Genomic DNA, 16,133 nt, shown 5'->3' with positions numbered 1-16,133 from the left:
TTTTTTTCTTAAGGCATATTTACACCAAGAACAAATGTAAAAAGCAGACCAGATATTCAATGGCATGAACAAAGAGGAAATTTACTCCAATACTATAGGTGGCGCAATGCACTGGCTGATCCGGCATTTTCCGAAATAGTAAAGAAAATAAAGTTATGTCTGTGCAAAACATCCAAAATAAACAAAACATTAGAGATTAAGTAATAATGAAGTCATTTTTATGCTGCATCGGTAGATGGTAAAATACATTGAAACTAGTGCAGAAGCACGTTTTAAAGGGATAGTTCACCCAAAAATTAAAATTCAGAGCTTTCTGACCCTGCATAGACAACAACGCAACTACCACGTTCAAGGCCCAGAAAGGTAGTAAGGAAATTGTTAAAATAGTGCATGTAACATCAGTGGTTAAACCGAAATTTTAAGAAGCTAAGAGAATTATTTTTGCGCACAAAGAAAACCCAAATAACGACTTTATTCAACAATTTCTTCTTTTCCTGTGTGAGTCTTTGATGCACATTTACGAGCGTGATGCTGCTGACGATGTTCTGACATAGAACGTCCGTATATATATGATGTAGATTGTCAGTATATCCTAGTTCAACTAATTAAGGCTGGGCAAAAAATTGCAAGTTATCCTATCTATCAAAATACTGAGACATGTTTATGAAGACTGTTTTATGTACAGCGTGCGTCATCTTCTGCTTGTCACACGCATGCGTCGTGGTACTCTCCTGAACGCACAGCGGAGACTTACAGGAAAGAGAAAAAATGTTGAATAAAGTTGTTATTTTTGTTTCCTTTGTGCGCAATCATTATTCTTAACAATGTCATTAATGCCATTCAGGGGCTTGAAAGTGTCAGTTATATTGTTGTCTATGCCGGGTCAGAAAGCTTTCGGATTATATCAAAAATATCTTAATTTGTTTTCTGAAGATGAACGCAGGTCTTATGTGTTTGGAACGACATGAGGGTGAGTAATTAATGACAGAATTTTCATTTTGGGGTGAACTACCCCTTTAAGGTGCCGATGACAGCTCTTTAGGCAGAATACATCTTACCTCTAAAAATGTGGATCCTTCAGACATAGCAATCTTGAACAGAGCATAGATAGGTATACAGATGACTGAAGACAAAGCCATGGCAAACCCAATGACCAATGACCAGCTGGGGTATACATAGTCATTGTAGGTAATAGGCTTGTACTGTATCACCGTGAAAATCAGAATAAACTGTGAAGAGACACAAACCAAAAAAAAAAGGATTCGATTGAGTGTTATGAAGAATATGTGTCTAACTGAATCAGAAAAACCTAAAACAGACTGTCACTCACAGTAATAATGAAAGGCGACACAAATCTCCAGCAGATCCTGAAGAAGATTGGAGGAGGGAAGCCTAGCATCATCTCCACATCCTTAAAATAGTTCTTGTGGCCTAGGTGGGAACACAACATGGAAATGAACACTTCAGTATACATCCAGCAACTGTTGCCTTTAAACAGAGCAAGTAGAAAGTTGCTTATTAGAGGACTCACCATAGACATACATTATACAGATGCACATAATGCAAGAGATGACGACCAGAGAGAAACTGGCAGCGTAGTTGTCCATAAGCAGCAACCAGTATATTCCTGCCTAAATCACACGTAGCATAATAGATCAAGTCAATCCATGGATTAAGGATGTGTGTCTTTTTTAGTTTGCTCGTGTGCTAGTGTGTTTTTGTTACTCACCTGTGTGGTCAGCGGCACTCCCAGGAGGAATCCTATTATAGCCACTCCCAGTGTGACATAGGTCTTATTTTTGATAATCCAGTCAGTTCCAATCTCATCTACTACAGCCGTCACCAGAGTCTCCAGTAGACAGAACTACAACAGTGAACAGAAGAAAAAAAAATGTATATCACTATTTACATTTGTAGGTAAAAATATAAAATAAATAAATAAATACTTAAATAAATAAAAATATAAATAAAAGGAGCAGAGGAAAAGATTTGAAGAGATAAGTAACATTCAGTTGCTGGGAGATTTTCATACTTTAATCTTAAAATCCTTAAAAAGTATAAGACCAAAAATAGACAAAATGTTGAAATGATCTAAATTATAGTTTGAATAGAGTCCTATAAGCGACCTAGGCTGAATTTCACAACTGATCAAATGCTTGGTGTCAGTAAAACAGTTCATTATTTTTTTTCCATTTATATCCATTTATTTTATTATTTTAAATTGTAATAATATTTCACAATATTCCTAGTTGTTCTATATTTTGTTTTATAAATGCAGCTTTGGTGAGCATTAGAGAATCCTTTAAAAAAAAAATGTTTTAAAACCTAACCAATTCCAGCTTTGGATCTGTACTGTAATTGTAGAAAACTTGGATAAAGTAAAGAAGGACAAATAAAAATACCTGAGTACCAAGCCCCAATAAAATGAGCATAAAGAAGAACAGCAGGGACCAGAGTGGTGATATGGGCAGCAATGTTAGGGCTTCCGGGTAGGCCACAAATGCAAGGCCTGGCCCATGATCGGCCACCTCTGACACATCCACCCCAAGATGATGAGCCATGAATCCCAGGATGGAGAAAATAACAAAGCCAGCATACACACTGGTACCACAGTTCGTTACACTGATGATGATACTGTCTCTGTTTGAAAACAGGCAAATAATTTTTATAATTATTAGTAAGTTTGCAGTCATATCAGAATTTGAACTGAATTTTTTTTTATTCCTTGATTTCACATAATACAAGTTAGAAGTTCTATGCGTTTATCAGTACCAGCCACATGGGGGTGCTACAGAGTAATGCATGCAAGTCATCAAGCACTCACCATACTCAAATACACAATACTTAAAGTCTAAGTGTTTTAAAACGACAGAGAAGTAGAAAAATAAAGGAATCAAATGTTTATTACCTAAAACAGTTATTGTGGAACTTGTTATATGATGCCATGGTGATAAGCCCACCCCAGGCACAGCCCAGTGAATAGAAAATCTGAGAGGCAGCATCCCCCCATACCTGCAGAACACAAAATATGTTATTCTAAACATAATATCAGTGATCACTTGCAGCTAAAGTATGAGCAGTTGTATAATGTACTGACCTTGGCATCTAGAATTTTCTCCCACTGAGGGGTCAAATAGTATTTGATACCACTGACGGCTCCTTCCAGAGTGATTCCTCTGATGAAGAGAATGGTCAGCACCACATAAGGGAAGGTTGCTGTGAAATACACCACCTGATGAAAGACATAATATTAAAACTCAAATAAAAAAAACATGTAGGTATGGTAAGCAGTGCTATTTCAGTGTTATATTATTTTGAATAAGCATTTTAATATCAGATTTTATACAGCGTTGTCTTTATTTTTTTCAGCTAGTTTTTAATCTAATATTCACAATTTAATATTATGTCACAGGAATGGATGTTCAACTCACCTTGCCTGATGACTTGACTCCTCGAATAAGACAGAGGAACACAACTACCCATGATACAGCAAGACAGCCCAGGATAGGTAGACGCACCTCCCCAAAGTTCCCAATACCATCAGAGATATTCAGCACATAGTTCCTGAGAGGGCAAAAGCCAGTTAAAGAGGGGTGTGAGAGACTGCAGGATGTAATACAAAGCATAAACAATTCACTCATCAAATTCATCATGCTGATCTAAGTATTTATTATCATTAATATTTTATCAGAGCTTGCCTTTAGGTTAAACACATAAGAACACAGTCCCATCAAAAACAACCTCATCCACACAATGAATGAGTTTACAGAAGGCAAGAACAAGAAGGTCTTTCATACCACAGGGACAACACAGTCCAGAGGGTACAAACCATTTAGAAAGATGTTAAATCTCATGGTCAAAGCCTTGTATTCTCTGACCACAGGCAGTAAAGTGAAGCATTCATTCCAAACCACATACAATCACATTCACACTCTTGGAAAAACGAAACATTCTGTGCCTTTCTTTCCCATTGTCTTGTTATGTCATCCTACATAGTGTTCAAACATCATTCAACAAACACATCTGTCAAGTCCAATGCACAAACACCCAAACATCAAGACAAAATGCAAGACTCCTGCAAACATTAATTACCAGCTTTCAACTATCAATCTGTCATGAATTTTCCAAACTGATTAATAATGGATTGACTATGTAATTATCTTGAGATTCAACTCTTGCTAGCATTTATATTTGTGTACATTAAACATATACAGATTTCAGTGACCCTTATTTTTTGTCCTGTTAATTTATTTAAAAATACATTTAAAATGTCTCTACTATGAGGAGAATGGTTTACTTTCTATATTAAAATTAAGTTTTATATTTTTAGAGGGTATAAAGTCAAAATGTCAGGCGGATACAATGTCTTGTCATTAACAGAAACAAATTAATTATTACTTATTATACTACTTATTATGTCTTAAGAAAATTATATATAAACAACTACTCCACTGCTTATTAATATTTGAATTACTACAGTAAGATACATAGATGAATCGACCTACAAAGGTGTGCATTTACCTCCAGTACTCTTCACTAGGACTGGTTCTTTTGGTGCGGTTGACTATCTCAGTCAACCCTGACATGACAGCAGACACATTGGCGAAGGTGGTGTTAGCGCGTGAAGTGCCCAACACTCCAGTGCAGTCAGGAGTGTTCCAGGGGTTGTTACAGTACGTCCAGGGCAGCAGGTTTGTCATGGACATGAAGAAGTAATAAAATGCAATGCAAATAACCACATTGTAGTAAATCCCAATATAGGTCGAGACCACCATCATTCCATAGCCCACACCGAAGGAAAGAGAACAACCAAATTACAATTTGGTTAGCGGATATTTAGTTTTGAAAACCCAGAAACCAACAGACTCATCTGAGAAACCTGTGATGTAACATCAAAAATAACCAACAACAGTGAACACAAAAACGTATATTAGGATTGCATGATATGGTACATAAATCTAGATGAAAATCGGATTATTTTGTAAAATACTGAAATATTGCATTGCAACACAATAAAGCATTAAATCATATTCTGCATTTCCCAATTTCAACAGTATGTGCCAAACATACCAACCAGTAGGTGGTGCCTGTTTTCATGAATTAAACATTATGGCGGCAGTAGAAATACTGAACCCCTCTAAACGAAATAAAACTAAACTATACTATATGAACTGAGCGAGTGACTAAATGAAGTGAATAAATGATTGAAGGAAAAGCTGGCTGTGGAAAAAAATATTTTTTTTCTGTTGATCTTTTGTTTATCCTCATTCATAATATTCACAATAAATAAATTAATTACATCAGAAAAGGTTTGCCACAATGACTAAAAATTTAACTGATATCTATTATTAAAGTAAAAATTTTTAGCCTTGAAGAAATTATGATGGTGGAACTGGTGCATTTAGCATTCACATGGCACATTTCTAAACCAAACTCAGATCACTTCCTGATTTTGTGAGGAGTGTTTAGATATTCCAAGTAGGGCTGTGCGATTAATCGAAATCGTAATAAAATTGTGATTTGCATGAGCATAGAGAGAGTTGTGAGTGAGTGAGTGAGTGAGTGAGTGAGTGAGCGAGTGAGAGGAGACATGTTTTAATTGCGCGCACTCTCTCCGGACGAGAGCTGCGTGTATCTGAGCACGAGTGTCTCGTTTTGTGACAAAACAAAGGAAATCTGCGTGCGAGCGGAGAGATTCGCGCTCGCACATTATTTTAATGTGCTTTCGCGTTACAATAACGCGCTCTCGCTGCTGCTTCTGAACCGCACACACATACTGTATACGCAATGCATTTATGACTGTAAAGCATGTCTGTGTGTGTCAAAATCGTGATTAAAATCAAAATCGCAAAATTGATCAAAAAATCGTGATAGGTTTTTTTTGTCCATATCGCACAGCCCTAATTCCAAGCCACCCTAAGGTGAAGAAAACGCTGTAAGAGTGTATTTAAAAATAATTACTAGTTTAACATGTAAAACAGGTCATGCCATACACTAAAGGGCAAACCAACCCACATAGATTTATCCGTGACTTCAGTTTTCATTGAAATATTTTTTGTTCTCACACCTCCTTTAATGGCCTCATGCTCACCTTTAAACATGGGGCTGACTTTCCAGACTCCCAAGCACCCGAGGGAGGTGAACTGCCCAAAGGAGAGCTCCAAGAAGAACAGAGGGATGCCACAAAACACCAGCATGATGAAGTATGGGAACATAAAGGCACCTGTGATACAAAAACGCCCACAGAGTTACATAACCATTTTATCCTGACACGTTAGTCTTCGAGCTAAAGACAGATACGTAGGTTTTCCTATTCACATAAATAGTAGGAAACAAAAGTAGTTTAAAAATGACACAAAGAATAGCCATGGTCTATTTTTAATTATAGTGTTCCCTAATGCTTATGCAAATAAGCAAGTAACACCTGATGTTAAACAATAGATCTAATTTTGACTGGACAAACTGCATTTCAACTGCATAATGGAATGGAATGTGGATTCATTGCTTTGTGTATTTTAATGACAAGGGCGGAGTATGGCCCTGGGCAATGGGGTTGATGTATCAGGGGCCTCAAACTGAGGGGCCCACAGTAGCCCAACATCAAGTAGCAAGACACTTCATCCTGATACAGATAGGTGAACATTGCTTGAATTATAATATGGATCTATTGAAATGCAATGAATGATCCAAGATGCATACAAATAGTTCAAAAAAAGCTGCTTGTGCCCTGTGGCCTAACAGGACCATAATCCATCCTTGTTTAAAGAGCCTGGAGTTCAGTTACTTATCTGAATTCTGGGCTAATTCAGGGTATAGCTTCCGATTAGAGTCAGCTCTAGCAATATGAGATCATGGGGCAGAGGTTTCCGGGCCAGGTCATTGGGAACCTGCTGCTAGAGACCCTTGCTTACTCTAGCTTGATCTATTTTAAGTGAGGTGTGTTATGAGACTTGATACCAAATGAGTAACCTTTTAAGGGAGCAAAAAATTTGGAAAGGACGCAGTGGTATGACTTACAAAAACAAAAACCTAAATACTATCAATTTTACTTTCGATTACGTCCATAGACTTTGAGACTTACATGAAAAACAATTAACTTATTCTATTTTAGGAATCTAGCAAGAAATTATAAAATGCTTAACCGTGCAGAAAAGGCACAGAAAGAAAGACAAGATAGATGATGGGAAAAGAAGAATAAAGTCAAAAATGGTCACCTCCTCCATTCCTGTAGCAGAGGTAAGGAAACCTCCAGACGTTTCCCAGCCCCACTGCGTAGCCAACACTGGTGAGGACAAACTCAATCTGGTTGCCCCAGTTTCCCCTTCTGGAGTTTTCATCTTTCTTTACTGGCTCTCCTGGAACCGCTCCATTCTGAAACAGACATAGGTATGAATGAAATTAAAATCGCTCTCATGAGTCAAAAGTAAACTAATTTTGTTTACAATAAGCACTCACAAAACAGAATCGAAAATAAAAGGAGTTAAGTAACAGGATAATTGATGCATAATATGCTCATCATTAAGATTCCAGGTTAATATTTATGAATGCATGTGAAAGTATATTTTAGCTGCTGTGACTGATTGTGGTTTTCTTTTTTAAAATCATCTTTTGGACCTCCCCAAGTTTGCTTAAAATGGTCCTGAAAACAGCATTTTTGCATTATATGGTCATCCAAGTCATTCAAAAATGCAAACATAAATTCTTATAAAATGGTTTCAGGTTAACTTTAGCATGACACAAGCCAACTGCACCACCCAAACAAAACTAAAACAATAATGTGAATGCCATGGTGAAGTGATACTGCGCATGCCTCCAACATATGGAGCTCCCAAGGTGATGCAAGTTTAAGTTTGGGTTGTCAATTCAGAACTCATGTCCCACGACTTCCTATAGCTCTCTACTAATAAAAATGTGTTAGAAGAAGACAACTACAAGAGAGCAAGAAGTTAGTCACATGTCAGAAAGTTTGTGTGAATTTTGTGAAAACTCCTAAATTGCATGCCAGCACACATGAGGGCTCAGATAGTGTGCTGGAGCGCACTTGATGTGAACTGAAATCACCGTCATGTGCACAAGACAAACATTTGGTCTTGTCGGCCTGATTTAAAGTTTACTCTCTCCATCTGTTCTCATCAGATGCTCTTCATGTTGACCTCTAAGGCAAGCTCACGATCTGATCTAAGCACGCGCTCTGTCCGCACAGTGAGCACACTGCGGGAGATGAACATTCAGCGACTATGCTTACGGTCTTCCCTGCAGCTCTGGGATGAATCCAGGCTGCACTTGATGATTCTAGTGAGCAATTTTGCTTTACAAATGCTTAGTTGACAACTAACTATGTGTTTCACCATTTTCATCAAGTATAATTGTCACTTAATTAATTCTGACAATTGTAACAACTTTCATCAAGTGTAATTGTCACTTAATTAATGTGAGTTAATAACTGTGTATGTAATAATTAAAAAGAATTAGAAACTCTTTAGTTGAAGTACCACTGCTGTGATATGCTGACTGCCTAAATATAAAAAGATTATGAGCTGGCTGTATAACTGTGTTGTAATATTTTGAATGGTAGCAAGAGGTCAGCTGTAATAGTACTCCTGCGTTTTTTTATTTAAGGTATATTAAGGTTTGCTTCAGGTTACACAAGGCACTAAACACACACACACACACCTATTTAGACTCAATGCAGCATCTGAGTCTGAGCTCCCTGGGACATTGCTTCACACAGGATCACACAGACACACGTGCATCAGCAAAATGAACAATAATCCAAAGTTTGCCTTCTAGCCCAAATGAAATATTCATTTTGTTAAGCATTAAACAATGCAACATTTCTTGAACACGAACACAAAAACCCTAGTGAGAACAGACAACTACCACTTATTCTTGAACCTGCAAATCGTCTAACTGTACAAGTCCACTGAAGCAGAGTGAGTGAAGCTGAGGAGGCATTTTCAATTCATTCTCTACAGGAGCTGAGTAACAGACTTGAGCAGGGGATTGTGGGAGTTGAGAGATGAGAGTGTCAAAACAATGAGAAACACTCAACTTAATGCAAATTGGTGGTGCGGCAACCAAACACTGTAAGGTTAAGGCAGTGACATCTGTCATAATTGAAAAAATATCCTGTAATTTCTGATGGATTATTGCAAATAAATGCACCCATCACTGCAAATTAATCAGGTTTTTGACCATGTGATGTAAGCAAATACTGCCATGCCACTACATATTTAAAGAGAGTACTGAAGGGATTTCTTCGGCATCAGTAGACAAACACATTGTTTAAGGCTGTTTTTAGACCTAAGACTGGGTAAAGTTCAGCAGCTGGGCACCTGTACACCAAAACAGGTGGGATCCTTGAGGTCAGAACACCTGGAAGATGGACCGACTTTTAATCTACAGCTACAGCAACATCAACATAAGCAGCAGCATAGCAGATCTATTCTGCCAAGACAAAATACATTAACATATCATATCCATTACCATGCTAAAATCTTCAGAGAGTTGTCATGACAGAAATATGCTTTAATGAAATGCTAGTCAATTCTTCTCTACATCTATCCACCAATAGTATTATAGTTCAACATAAATTATACAAGGGACTGCAGCTCTATAAATGAGACAGTTGATATTTTCCAAAACATGTCCCTTCTGCACTCACACACGAGGTTATTTTGGGTTTACCTTCCGGTAAATCAATGAATTGTTTAGTTAAGTCTTTATCCGCTGCACTCTGTGATCCCTGTCCCTGTGCTCTGGAATGCCCAGGTGTTTCAGCCGTTGCCGTTTGCTCCAAGGATCTGTCTTACTGAGCACAGAGTGTGAGAGAGAAGAACGTCCAGCTGGGCCCATCTGCCCTTTTACGTAAGACCAAGACACACTCATAAACACAAGGTCTCAGGGGGACCTGAGTCAAATGAGTGGTTCAGCTATTTGACTTTCTAGAAAATAAACTAAAAAAAAAACATTAAGGAAAAAGGAATAGAACAAGAAAATGGGGAAAAAAGGAAAAGAGAAAATTAAAACGAGTGGTTCAAATTTAAAAAAAAAAATAAATAAAACAAAGAAAAGAAAAGAAAAGAAAGAAAATAAAAAATAGAAGACTTCCTTAAAACTGCTTCAACAAAACAACAGCCTCATATAATGATAACTAATATTAACAGTACTAATCTTGATCCCTTGAGGTTGCATTTTTCACCAAAAGTTAACTGTTCCATAATGTCCTGCCCTATAACCTCAAACAGTAAGAAGAATCTACCCCAGGAAGCCTGTGACTGACAGCAGCACATCTCCCTCTGAGTAAATCATTGCAGGTATGTGACCCTGTCAGGCAAAGAAAGGATGTGAGAACTGACCTGTGACTTCTCAACTTAACACCCAGAATGCCTGGAGATGTTCATGCAGAATGTGGTGTGATATAACGCACAGTTCAACACATCCTCAATATGGTGTGTTTGGCACATAATCTATATGTGTGTTTACATTCAGAATCTTTTTGAATAACTCTTTGAAGTATTAAATAAACAAACACCCAACAAAAGCAAGAGTGACAGAATTTTTACTTCATTCTTACAGCCATCACAGATTGTAGTCTGCTCCAATGAACTGCATTCAGAAATGATTTTTTTAATAATATTTGATTATATAAATTAATTATTGATGCTTCCCTAAGAGAAATATAAATATTACTAAAAAAAAAATTCTCAGATTATGTAACATTCCAATCAGATGTCGCTGATTATGTAACATACAAGTTGAAAGACATAATATTTTGTTGTATTAAACAATTATTGATGCATCCCTAAGAGAACTATAAATATTTATAAGGTAAATAGAGAAACAGAAATTCTCCTGGGGGAGCTATTACATTTTTTCATTCTTTTTTTTTTTTTTGACCCCCTACAGATTGTTATGAGCTCTGGTTGTGCATGTCAAATTTGCATCACTGAATAAACACACAAGCACACTTATCAGAGGACTTTCACACATCAACTCACCTGATTTCTATGATTAATTAAACCCACACTCATTTGAAATATGTGTGCTGCTCAAAAAGACTCTACAAGAAATACTGTGACGAATCAATGACTTCCTGTTCTCTGAAGTTAAAGAGTCAAAGGTGTGGCCAATGGAGTGACCTTCGTAAAAATAGCACAGATTCCAAAACCCGCTTCGGGCAGTGAAACTTCACTGCACAGGTCCAGACATAAAAAGAGATTAGAGACCAACTGCTGATTAATGCTGCAAAACATTTCCCATCAGGTTGGACAGTTTACTGGAAAGAAAGAAAAAAAATTACCAAAGTAATTTGAGAATGTGAAAGAAAAAAAGAAAAGCAAGGAAGCCAAAGGAAATGTGCTCTCAGCACTTCTGAAATAGTTAAACACCCAGGTTCACTGGGTTCACTGCTCATCAGAGCTGACCTTTCCCCTTTCTAGTGCCCCCTATACTGACCCCCAGTTCACATTTCAAAGGCAACATCCTCAATCTTTCTCTGCTGATGAAGGCTTCATTCTCCTTAGAAAAAGAAGGGACATACAACAGGCCCATTCAAAGACTCCAGTAAGACTTTTACCTCGGGTTTATTTATCAAGATCAGAGGTAAGACCACAAGGGCTGTGATTGCTACCAAAAAGCCTCTTACAAAGCATATTTTCATTCTGTATTCTACAAGTCAACTACTTTTAACTTTTAGGGCAGGACAACCTGTTTGTGTCCCAAAGGCTGATGGGGATGGGCAGAAGGAGTGGTAGAAAGCAAAAACTTTTACTTAACTTCTTTAGTTATGGTCCCCTAAAAAGCACTCAATGAGTAAACAAGGGCAGGTTCATTCTCTTCAACTGGAATGAAATTAACCAGCGTGGACAGTCCTTAAAGAAGCCATTATCCAGTCTCTGTGAGGTGAAAGTAATTCTGCTAAAGATGCAAAGCTTCCGCTTCTCACCCTGTGAGCAGTAGGTCATATTCCAGCTCTCTCATTGGCTTAGACCCTGAAAACACTCTTCTCATGCTTGATCAATCATCAGCAATGGTGACTTGTCAGGCAAAGCACCCCAAAATCTGAACGAGGAGCACAAAAGTAAGGAAGTGACGGTGGCCTGAGTGTCAGGTCATTAGGAGTTCACGTCACTCAATCCACACACACGCTGTCACATACACGCCTATATCTGAGGATATGTTTATAAAGACTGGCATAAAGCAACATGCAAGAAATCCGGTTCCACAAGTGTTCTCATTGTAAGAAAGTAAGTAGTTATTACTATGGGCAGGTGATCTGGTTATTAGGAATTACAGAAACATTATGAAAGAATATCAGTAAAGTTTGAAAAGGCAAAGATACTGGGCTGAGTTACAAAATATTACAATATATATACACAATACCATTCAAAAGTTTGGGATCAGCACAAATCTTTTTATTTATTTATTTAATTATTATTATTTTTTTAAAGATATTAATGCTTTTACTCAGAAAGGATGCATTCAATTGATCAAAAGAGAAAGTAACAACAATGACAATACGGCAAATCTATTTTCAACATTGATAAAAATAAATGTTTCTTGAACACCAAATCAGCATATTAGAATGATTTTTAAAGGATCATGTGACACGGAAGTTTGGAGTAATGACTGCTAAAGCTGCAGCTTTGCCATCACTGGAATAAATTCTATTTAGAACTATATAAAATAGAAGTAGTTATTATAAATTGTAATAATATTTAACATTATTACTGTTTTTACTTTCAAATATATGAAGCCTTGTAGCTTCCTTATTATTCCATTCTTATTATTCCATTATATCTAAAAAATGATCACATAAATGTAGCCACATAAGAAGTGTATTGTGCACAAGAAATAGTGTTCACAAACTCCTCAAGACAATTAATAGGTACCACACAAGTGAATTAGCAGTTTTGTGCTACATGTTTTTGGTTTGGCTTCCATTTAAAGAATGGGTCTTCAACCCATTAAGCTAGTTGACAACTGTTAAATACTAGGCAGGATCCATAACAGCTCTTGTAGCCATCTTGTGGGAGTTTGAGGATGGCTCTTCATGGTCATATAAACAAGAAACTGGCTATTATTTATGACCGTTTTGTGCTATAATAAAAATGCCTACTTCTTAACAAATAGTTATTGTCAAACACCTTCTAGAATCCAGAATAAAACATGATTAACCATCATGGAATGTTCATGAGGACGTATATCTGTCATTCCCTATGTCATGTCTCTACACAGTTTTAAGACATGTATAACAGCATTCCAAAAATAACCAAAGTCATTAAAAAAAACAAAAAAAAACACTGTGGGACTTTCTTATACCTTAGTAAAGGCTAAAAAACTAATTCTACTTTACACTTAAAAATACATTTACTAATCCCTCTAGTTCTCTAGTTGCTTATAAAAAAAAAAAGAAAAAACATTCTGAAAGATTTTCTTGAGAAGTTCCCTCACAAAGACACAGAGTTCTTACCCCTATGTTGAGAACTGAGGCCTCAACACATCCACCACATACACTTCGTTATTTCTCACTTCCTTTGGTCTTACCTTTGTGCTGTCCATTGTAAACCCCAGCTAGTAGTGCCTACTCATACAAGAACCTACAGCATTCAAGCAAGCATCAGCGTGTAAGCAGGGTCAGAGCAGACTGACACAGCTCCATGTGGAACCTATTCTACCCTTGAGCCATGGGTGGGGAGAGGGGAGGAGCCTGGAGGTGTGGCTTTAGGGAGTTTCACTTGGTCACACAGTACATATTCAAATTGGTCGCTTTTACCTATACACTGCCACCAACTATGACACTATAGGCTGTTGTATCATTTTACATTGTTATGTATTATATAACAGTAAAGATGTCACAAAAGAGTCCAAACATAAAACATACATAGAAAACCAAACCAGAAAACCAGGTCTAGATGCAAACACGCTTCACATAACCAAATCATTCAATAAACGCTCAATGAGAACGATAAGGGAACATGTGAGCTGTTCACTTGCTCTTCACACACTTTCATCTTAGTATTTTTGTTTTTAGATTCTGCACAAATGTATTGTTCTAATTAATTACATATAGATACATAAACAGTATCCACTGGCCTTTCTCTATCATTGCACTCTGGGCTCTATCATTATTGCTGAGCTATTTGCATTTGTAAACACGGAAACAAATGAATTTGTTATGGAGGGACTGAATTTATGGAACAACCCATTTTAAATCTCCATATGCTCAAGAGGACCAATTAGAGCACTTTTAAGGGCTCATTGAAGGCATTCAGGGTTGCATAAGTCAGCCCAAATTTGGCTGGCATTAAACATAGAGATGTAATGTCATGCAACTTCAGCTTCTAGACTGAAAAACATCTTCAGAGTCCATTAGCATCAGATGAAACAGACGGAAACATAAGTTCTGATCACTTTAAAACATTGTTTGCCATGTATAATGTACAGCATTGTGTTCACTGGCCTGGAGACACAACATTTAAATCAACTCTATTCCTTGCTGGAATGACAACAAAATACTTGTTAAAGCATTTACATGTTTAAAATGTTAATGTTAAAACAAACATTTTAAATATAATATTTGATCTAAACTTGCTATTGGCTATTCATTACTTATGTAATATTTGTGGATACTTGTCAGAACATCATGCAGAAGCATGTTATGGTTCACGCAGCTTCTGTTCAGACTGTATTTTGTATTATTTATGTATGCAGAGATTATGTTCTGTTGATTTAAGTCAACCATCTTAAACACACAACCTGTTCAGATCGATGTAAACAAGAAGGTTATATCACCTCTCTTCTTGGTATCCTTGTGCAGAAATAATGCACATAAAGTTATTATGTCCATACACTTTACCTGCATTACGTAATCATGACTAAGTTTATGGATAAACTGTACCATTCAAAAATTTGAGATTTTTTGTTGGTGGAACATTTTTAAAAGTGTCTAGTGCTCGCCAAGGTTGCATTTATTTGATCAAAAATACAGTAAAACGTTTAATTTTTTTTTTAATTTTTTTTTTAATATTAATACAGTAATATTTAATAAATATTGAAATATTAATTACAATAACTGATTTCACACCATCCTTCAAAAATCATTCTAATATGCTGATTTTGTGCTCAAGAAACATTTTCTGTTATTATAAATGTTGAAAACAGTTGCTGCATAATAGTTTTTGTGGAAACTGTGAAACATTTTTGTGAATAGAGTGCATTTATTTCAAAAATAAATATATGTAACATTATAAATGTATTTAACATCACTTTTGATCAATTTAATGCATCCTTGCTGAATAAAAGTATTAATTTCTGTCCAAATATTATATATTATCATGTAATAAAATCATGCAATACAACACTTACAGTTATAAATAGTGTGTTTTTATTTACAAATGTTGGCTGAATTTACATTCATTAATAATGCCTTGCTATAACCAAACTTTTTTCATTTCTTTTGTAATTGACACTATGCCAGAAATGCTACTGAAAGAGCTTGATTTCTATTAATTTACATTCAGTAAAATATATTACATTAAATATGACATATATTACATTAAATATTCCTTTAAAACATTAGTTTTATTACAAAATCCTGTCTATATAAAAGTAGGATATCTAAATGTTTTTTTAGAATATGTCATTTAGAAAATTGTTGAAATCACAAGAGAATCAAACAAAGACCTACATGTAAAACAAAACCAAATATAACACAAATGCATGTGATGCTTTGAGGGGGTGAGTAAAGTGTGTGGAAAGAGTTTTGAGGCTGTTCTCCTGACAGCTCAGAATCGAAGCCCTGACTTTTTCATCTCTCCTGCATCCTGAGGCCTCGGTTTGTCATGGCATGTGCATGGCTTGGAGTTTGCTGAAGCCCTGACTGAGCGACTGCTTTACTGTGAGACCAGCTCTGTTCCTCAGGAGCCCTCTGGCAAATGTTTCCAACTGTATGTGAGACACAAAAACTTTCCCCAGTCTGTGAGAATCAAGCCCAAAGTACAACATCAGCCTGTCAAACAGGCAGTGCTTTAAATGACATATTGTGCAAAAAGTAGTATTTGTAGAGAACATCTTTGCCCTTTGGTCAGGAAATAAGTAGGCTCACTGCTGTGACAGCTGCAGAGGGGGCA

The 16,133-nt window shown here is 36.5% G+C and overlaps 1 protein-coding gene across 6 annotated transcripts in view; it reads right to left on the bottom strand.

The window, feature by feature from the left end:
* The window catches only part of LOC109113235 (sodium- and chloride-dependent glycine transporter 1), a 47,627-nt gene that overhangs the window by 4,684 nt on the left and 26,810 nt on the right, over positions 1-16,133 (bottom strand). For 5 of the 6 annotated variants that reach the window (XM_042718525.1, XM_042718526.1, XM_042718523.1 and 2 more), the window contains 11 exons: positions 7,215-7,371; positions 6,093-6,223; positions 4,522-4,793; positions 3,432-3,564; positions 3,098-3,232; positions 2,909-3,012; positions 2,403-2,640; positions 1,730-1,864; positions 1,532-1,631; positions 1,331-1,431; positions 1,059-1,229 (listed from right to left, as the gene is read on the bottom strand). In XM_042718525.1, the coding sequence (XP_042574459.1) occupies positions 1,059-1,229; positions 1,331-1,431; positions 1,532-1,631; positions 1,730-1,864; positions 2,403-2,640; positions 2,909-3,012; positions 3,098-3,232; positions 3,432-3,564; positions 4,522-4,793; positions 6,093-6,223; positions 7,215-7,371 (1,677 nt within the window). Of the gene's footprint in view, positions 1-1,058; positions 1,230-1,330; positions 1,432-1,531; positions 1,632-1,729; positions 1,865-2,402; positions 2,641-2,908; positions 3,013-3,097; positions 3,233-3,431; positions 3,565-4,521; positions 4,794-6,092; positions 6,224-7,214; positions 7,372-13,548; positions 13,671-16,133 lie in introns of those variants that run through there. The other variant, XM_042718527.1, reaches the window with a different exon arrangement.

Source organism: Cyprinus carpio, chromosome B2 (assembly GCF_018340385.1).
Source record: "Cyprinus carpio isolate SPL01 chromosome B2, ASM1834038v1, whole genome shotgun sequence".
NCBI classification, from domain to species: domain Eukaryota; kingdom Metazoa; phylum Chordata; class Actinopteri; order Cypriniformes; family Cyprinidae; genus Cyprinus; species Cyprinus carpio.
This window is presented reverse-complemented; position numbering and strand designations above follow the sequence as displayed.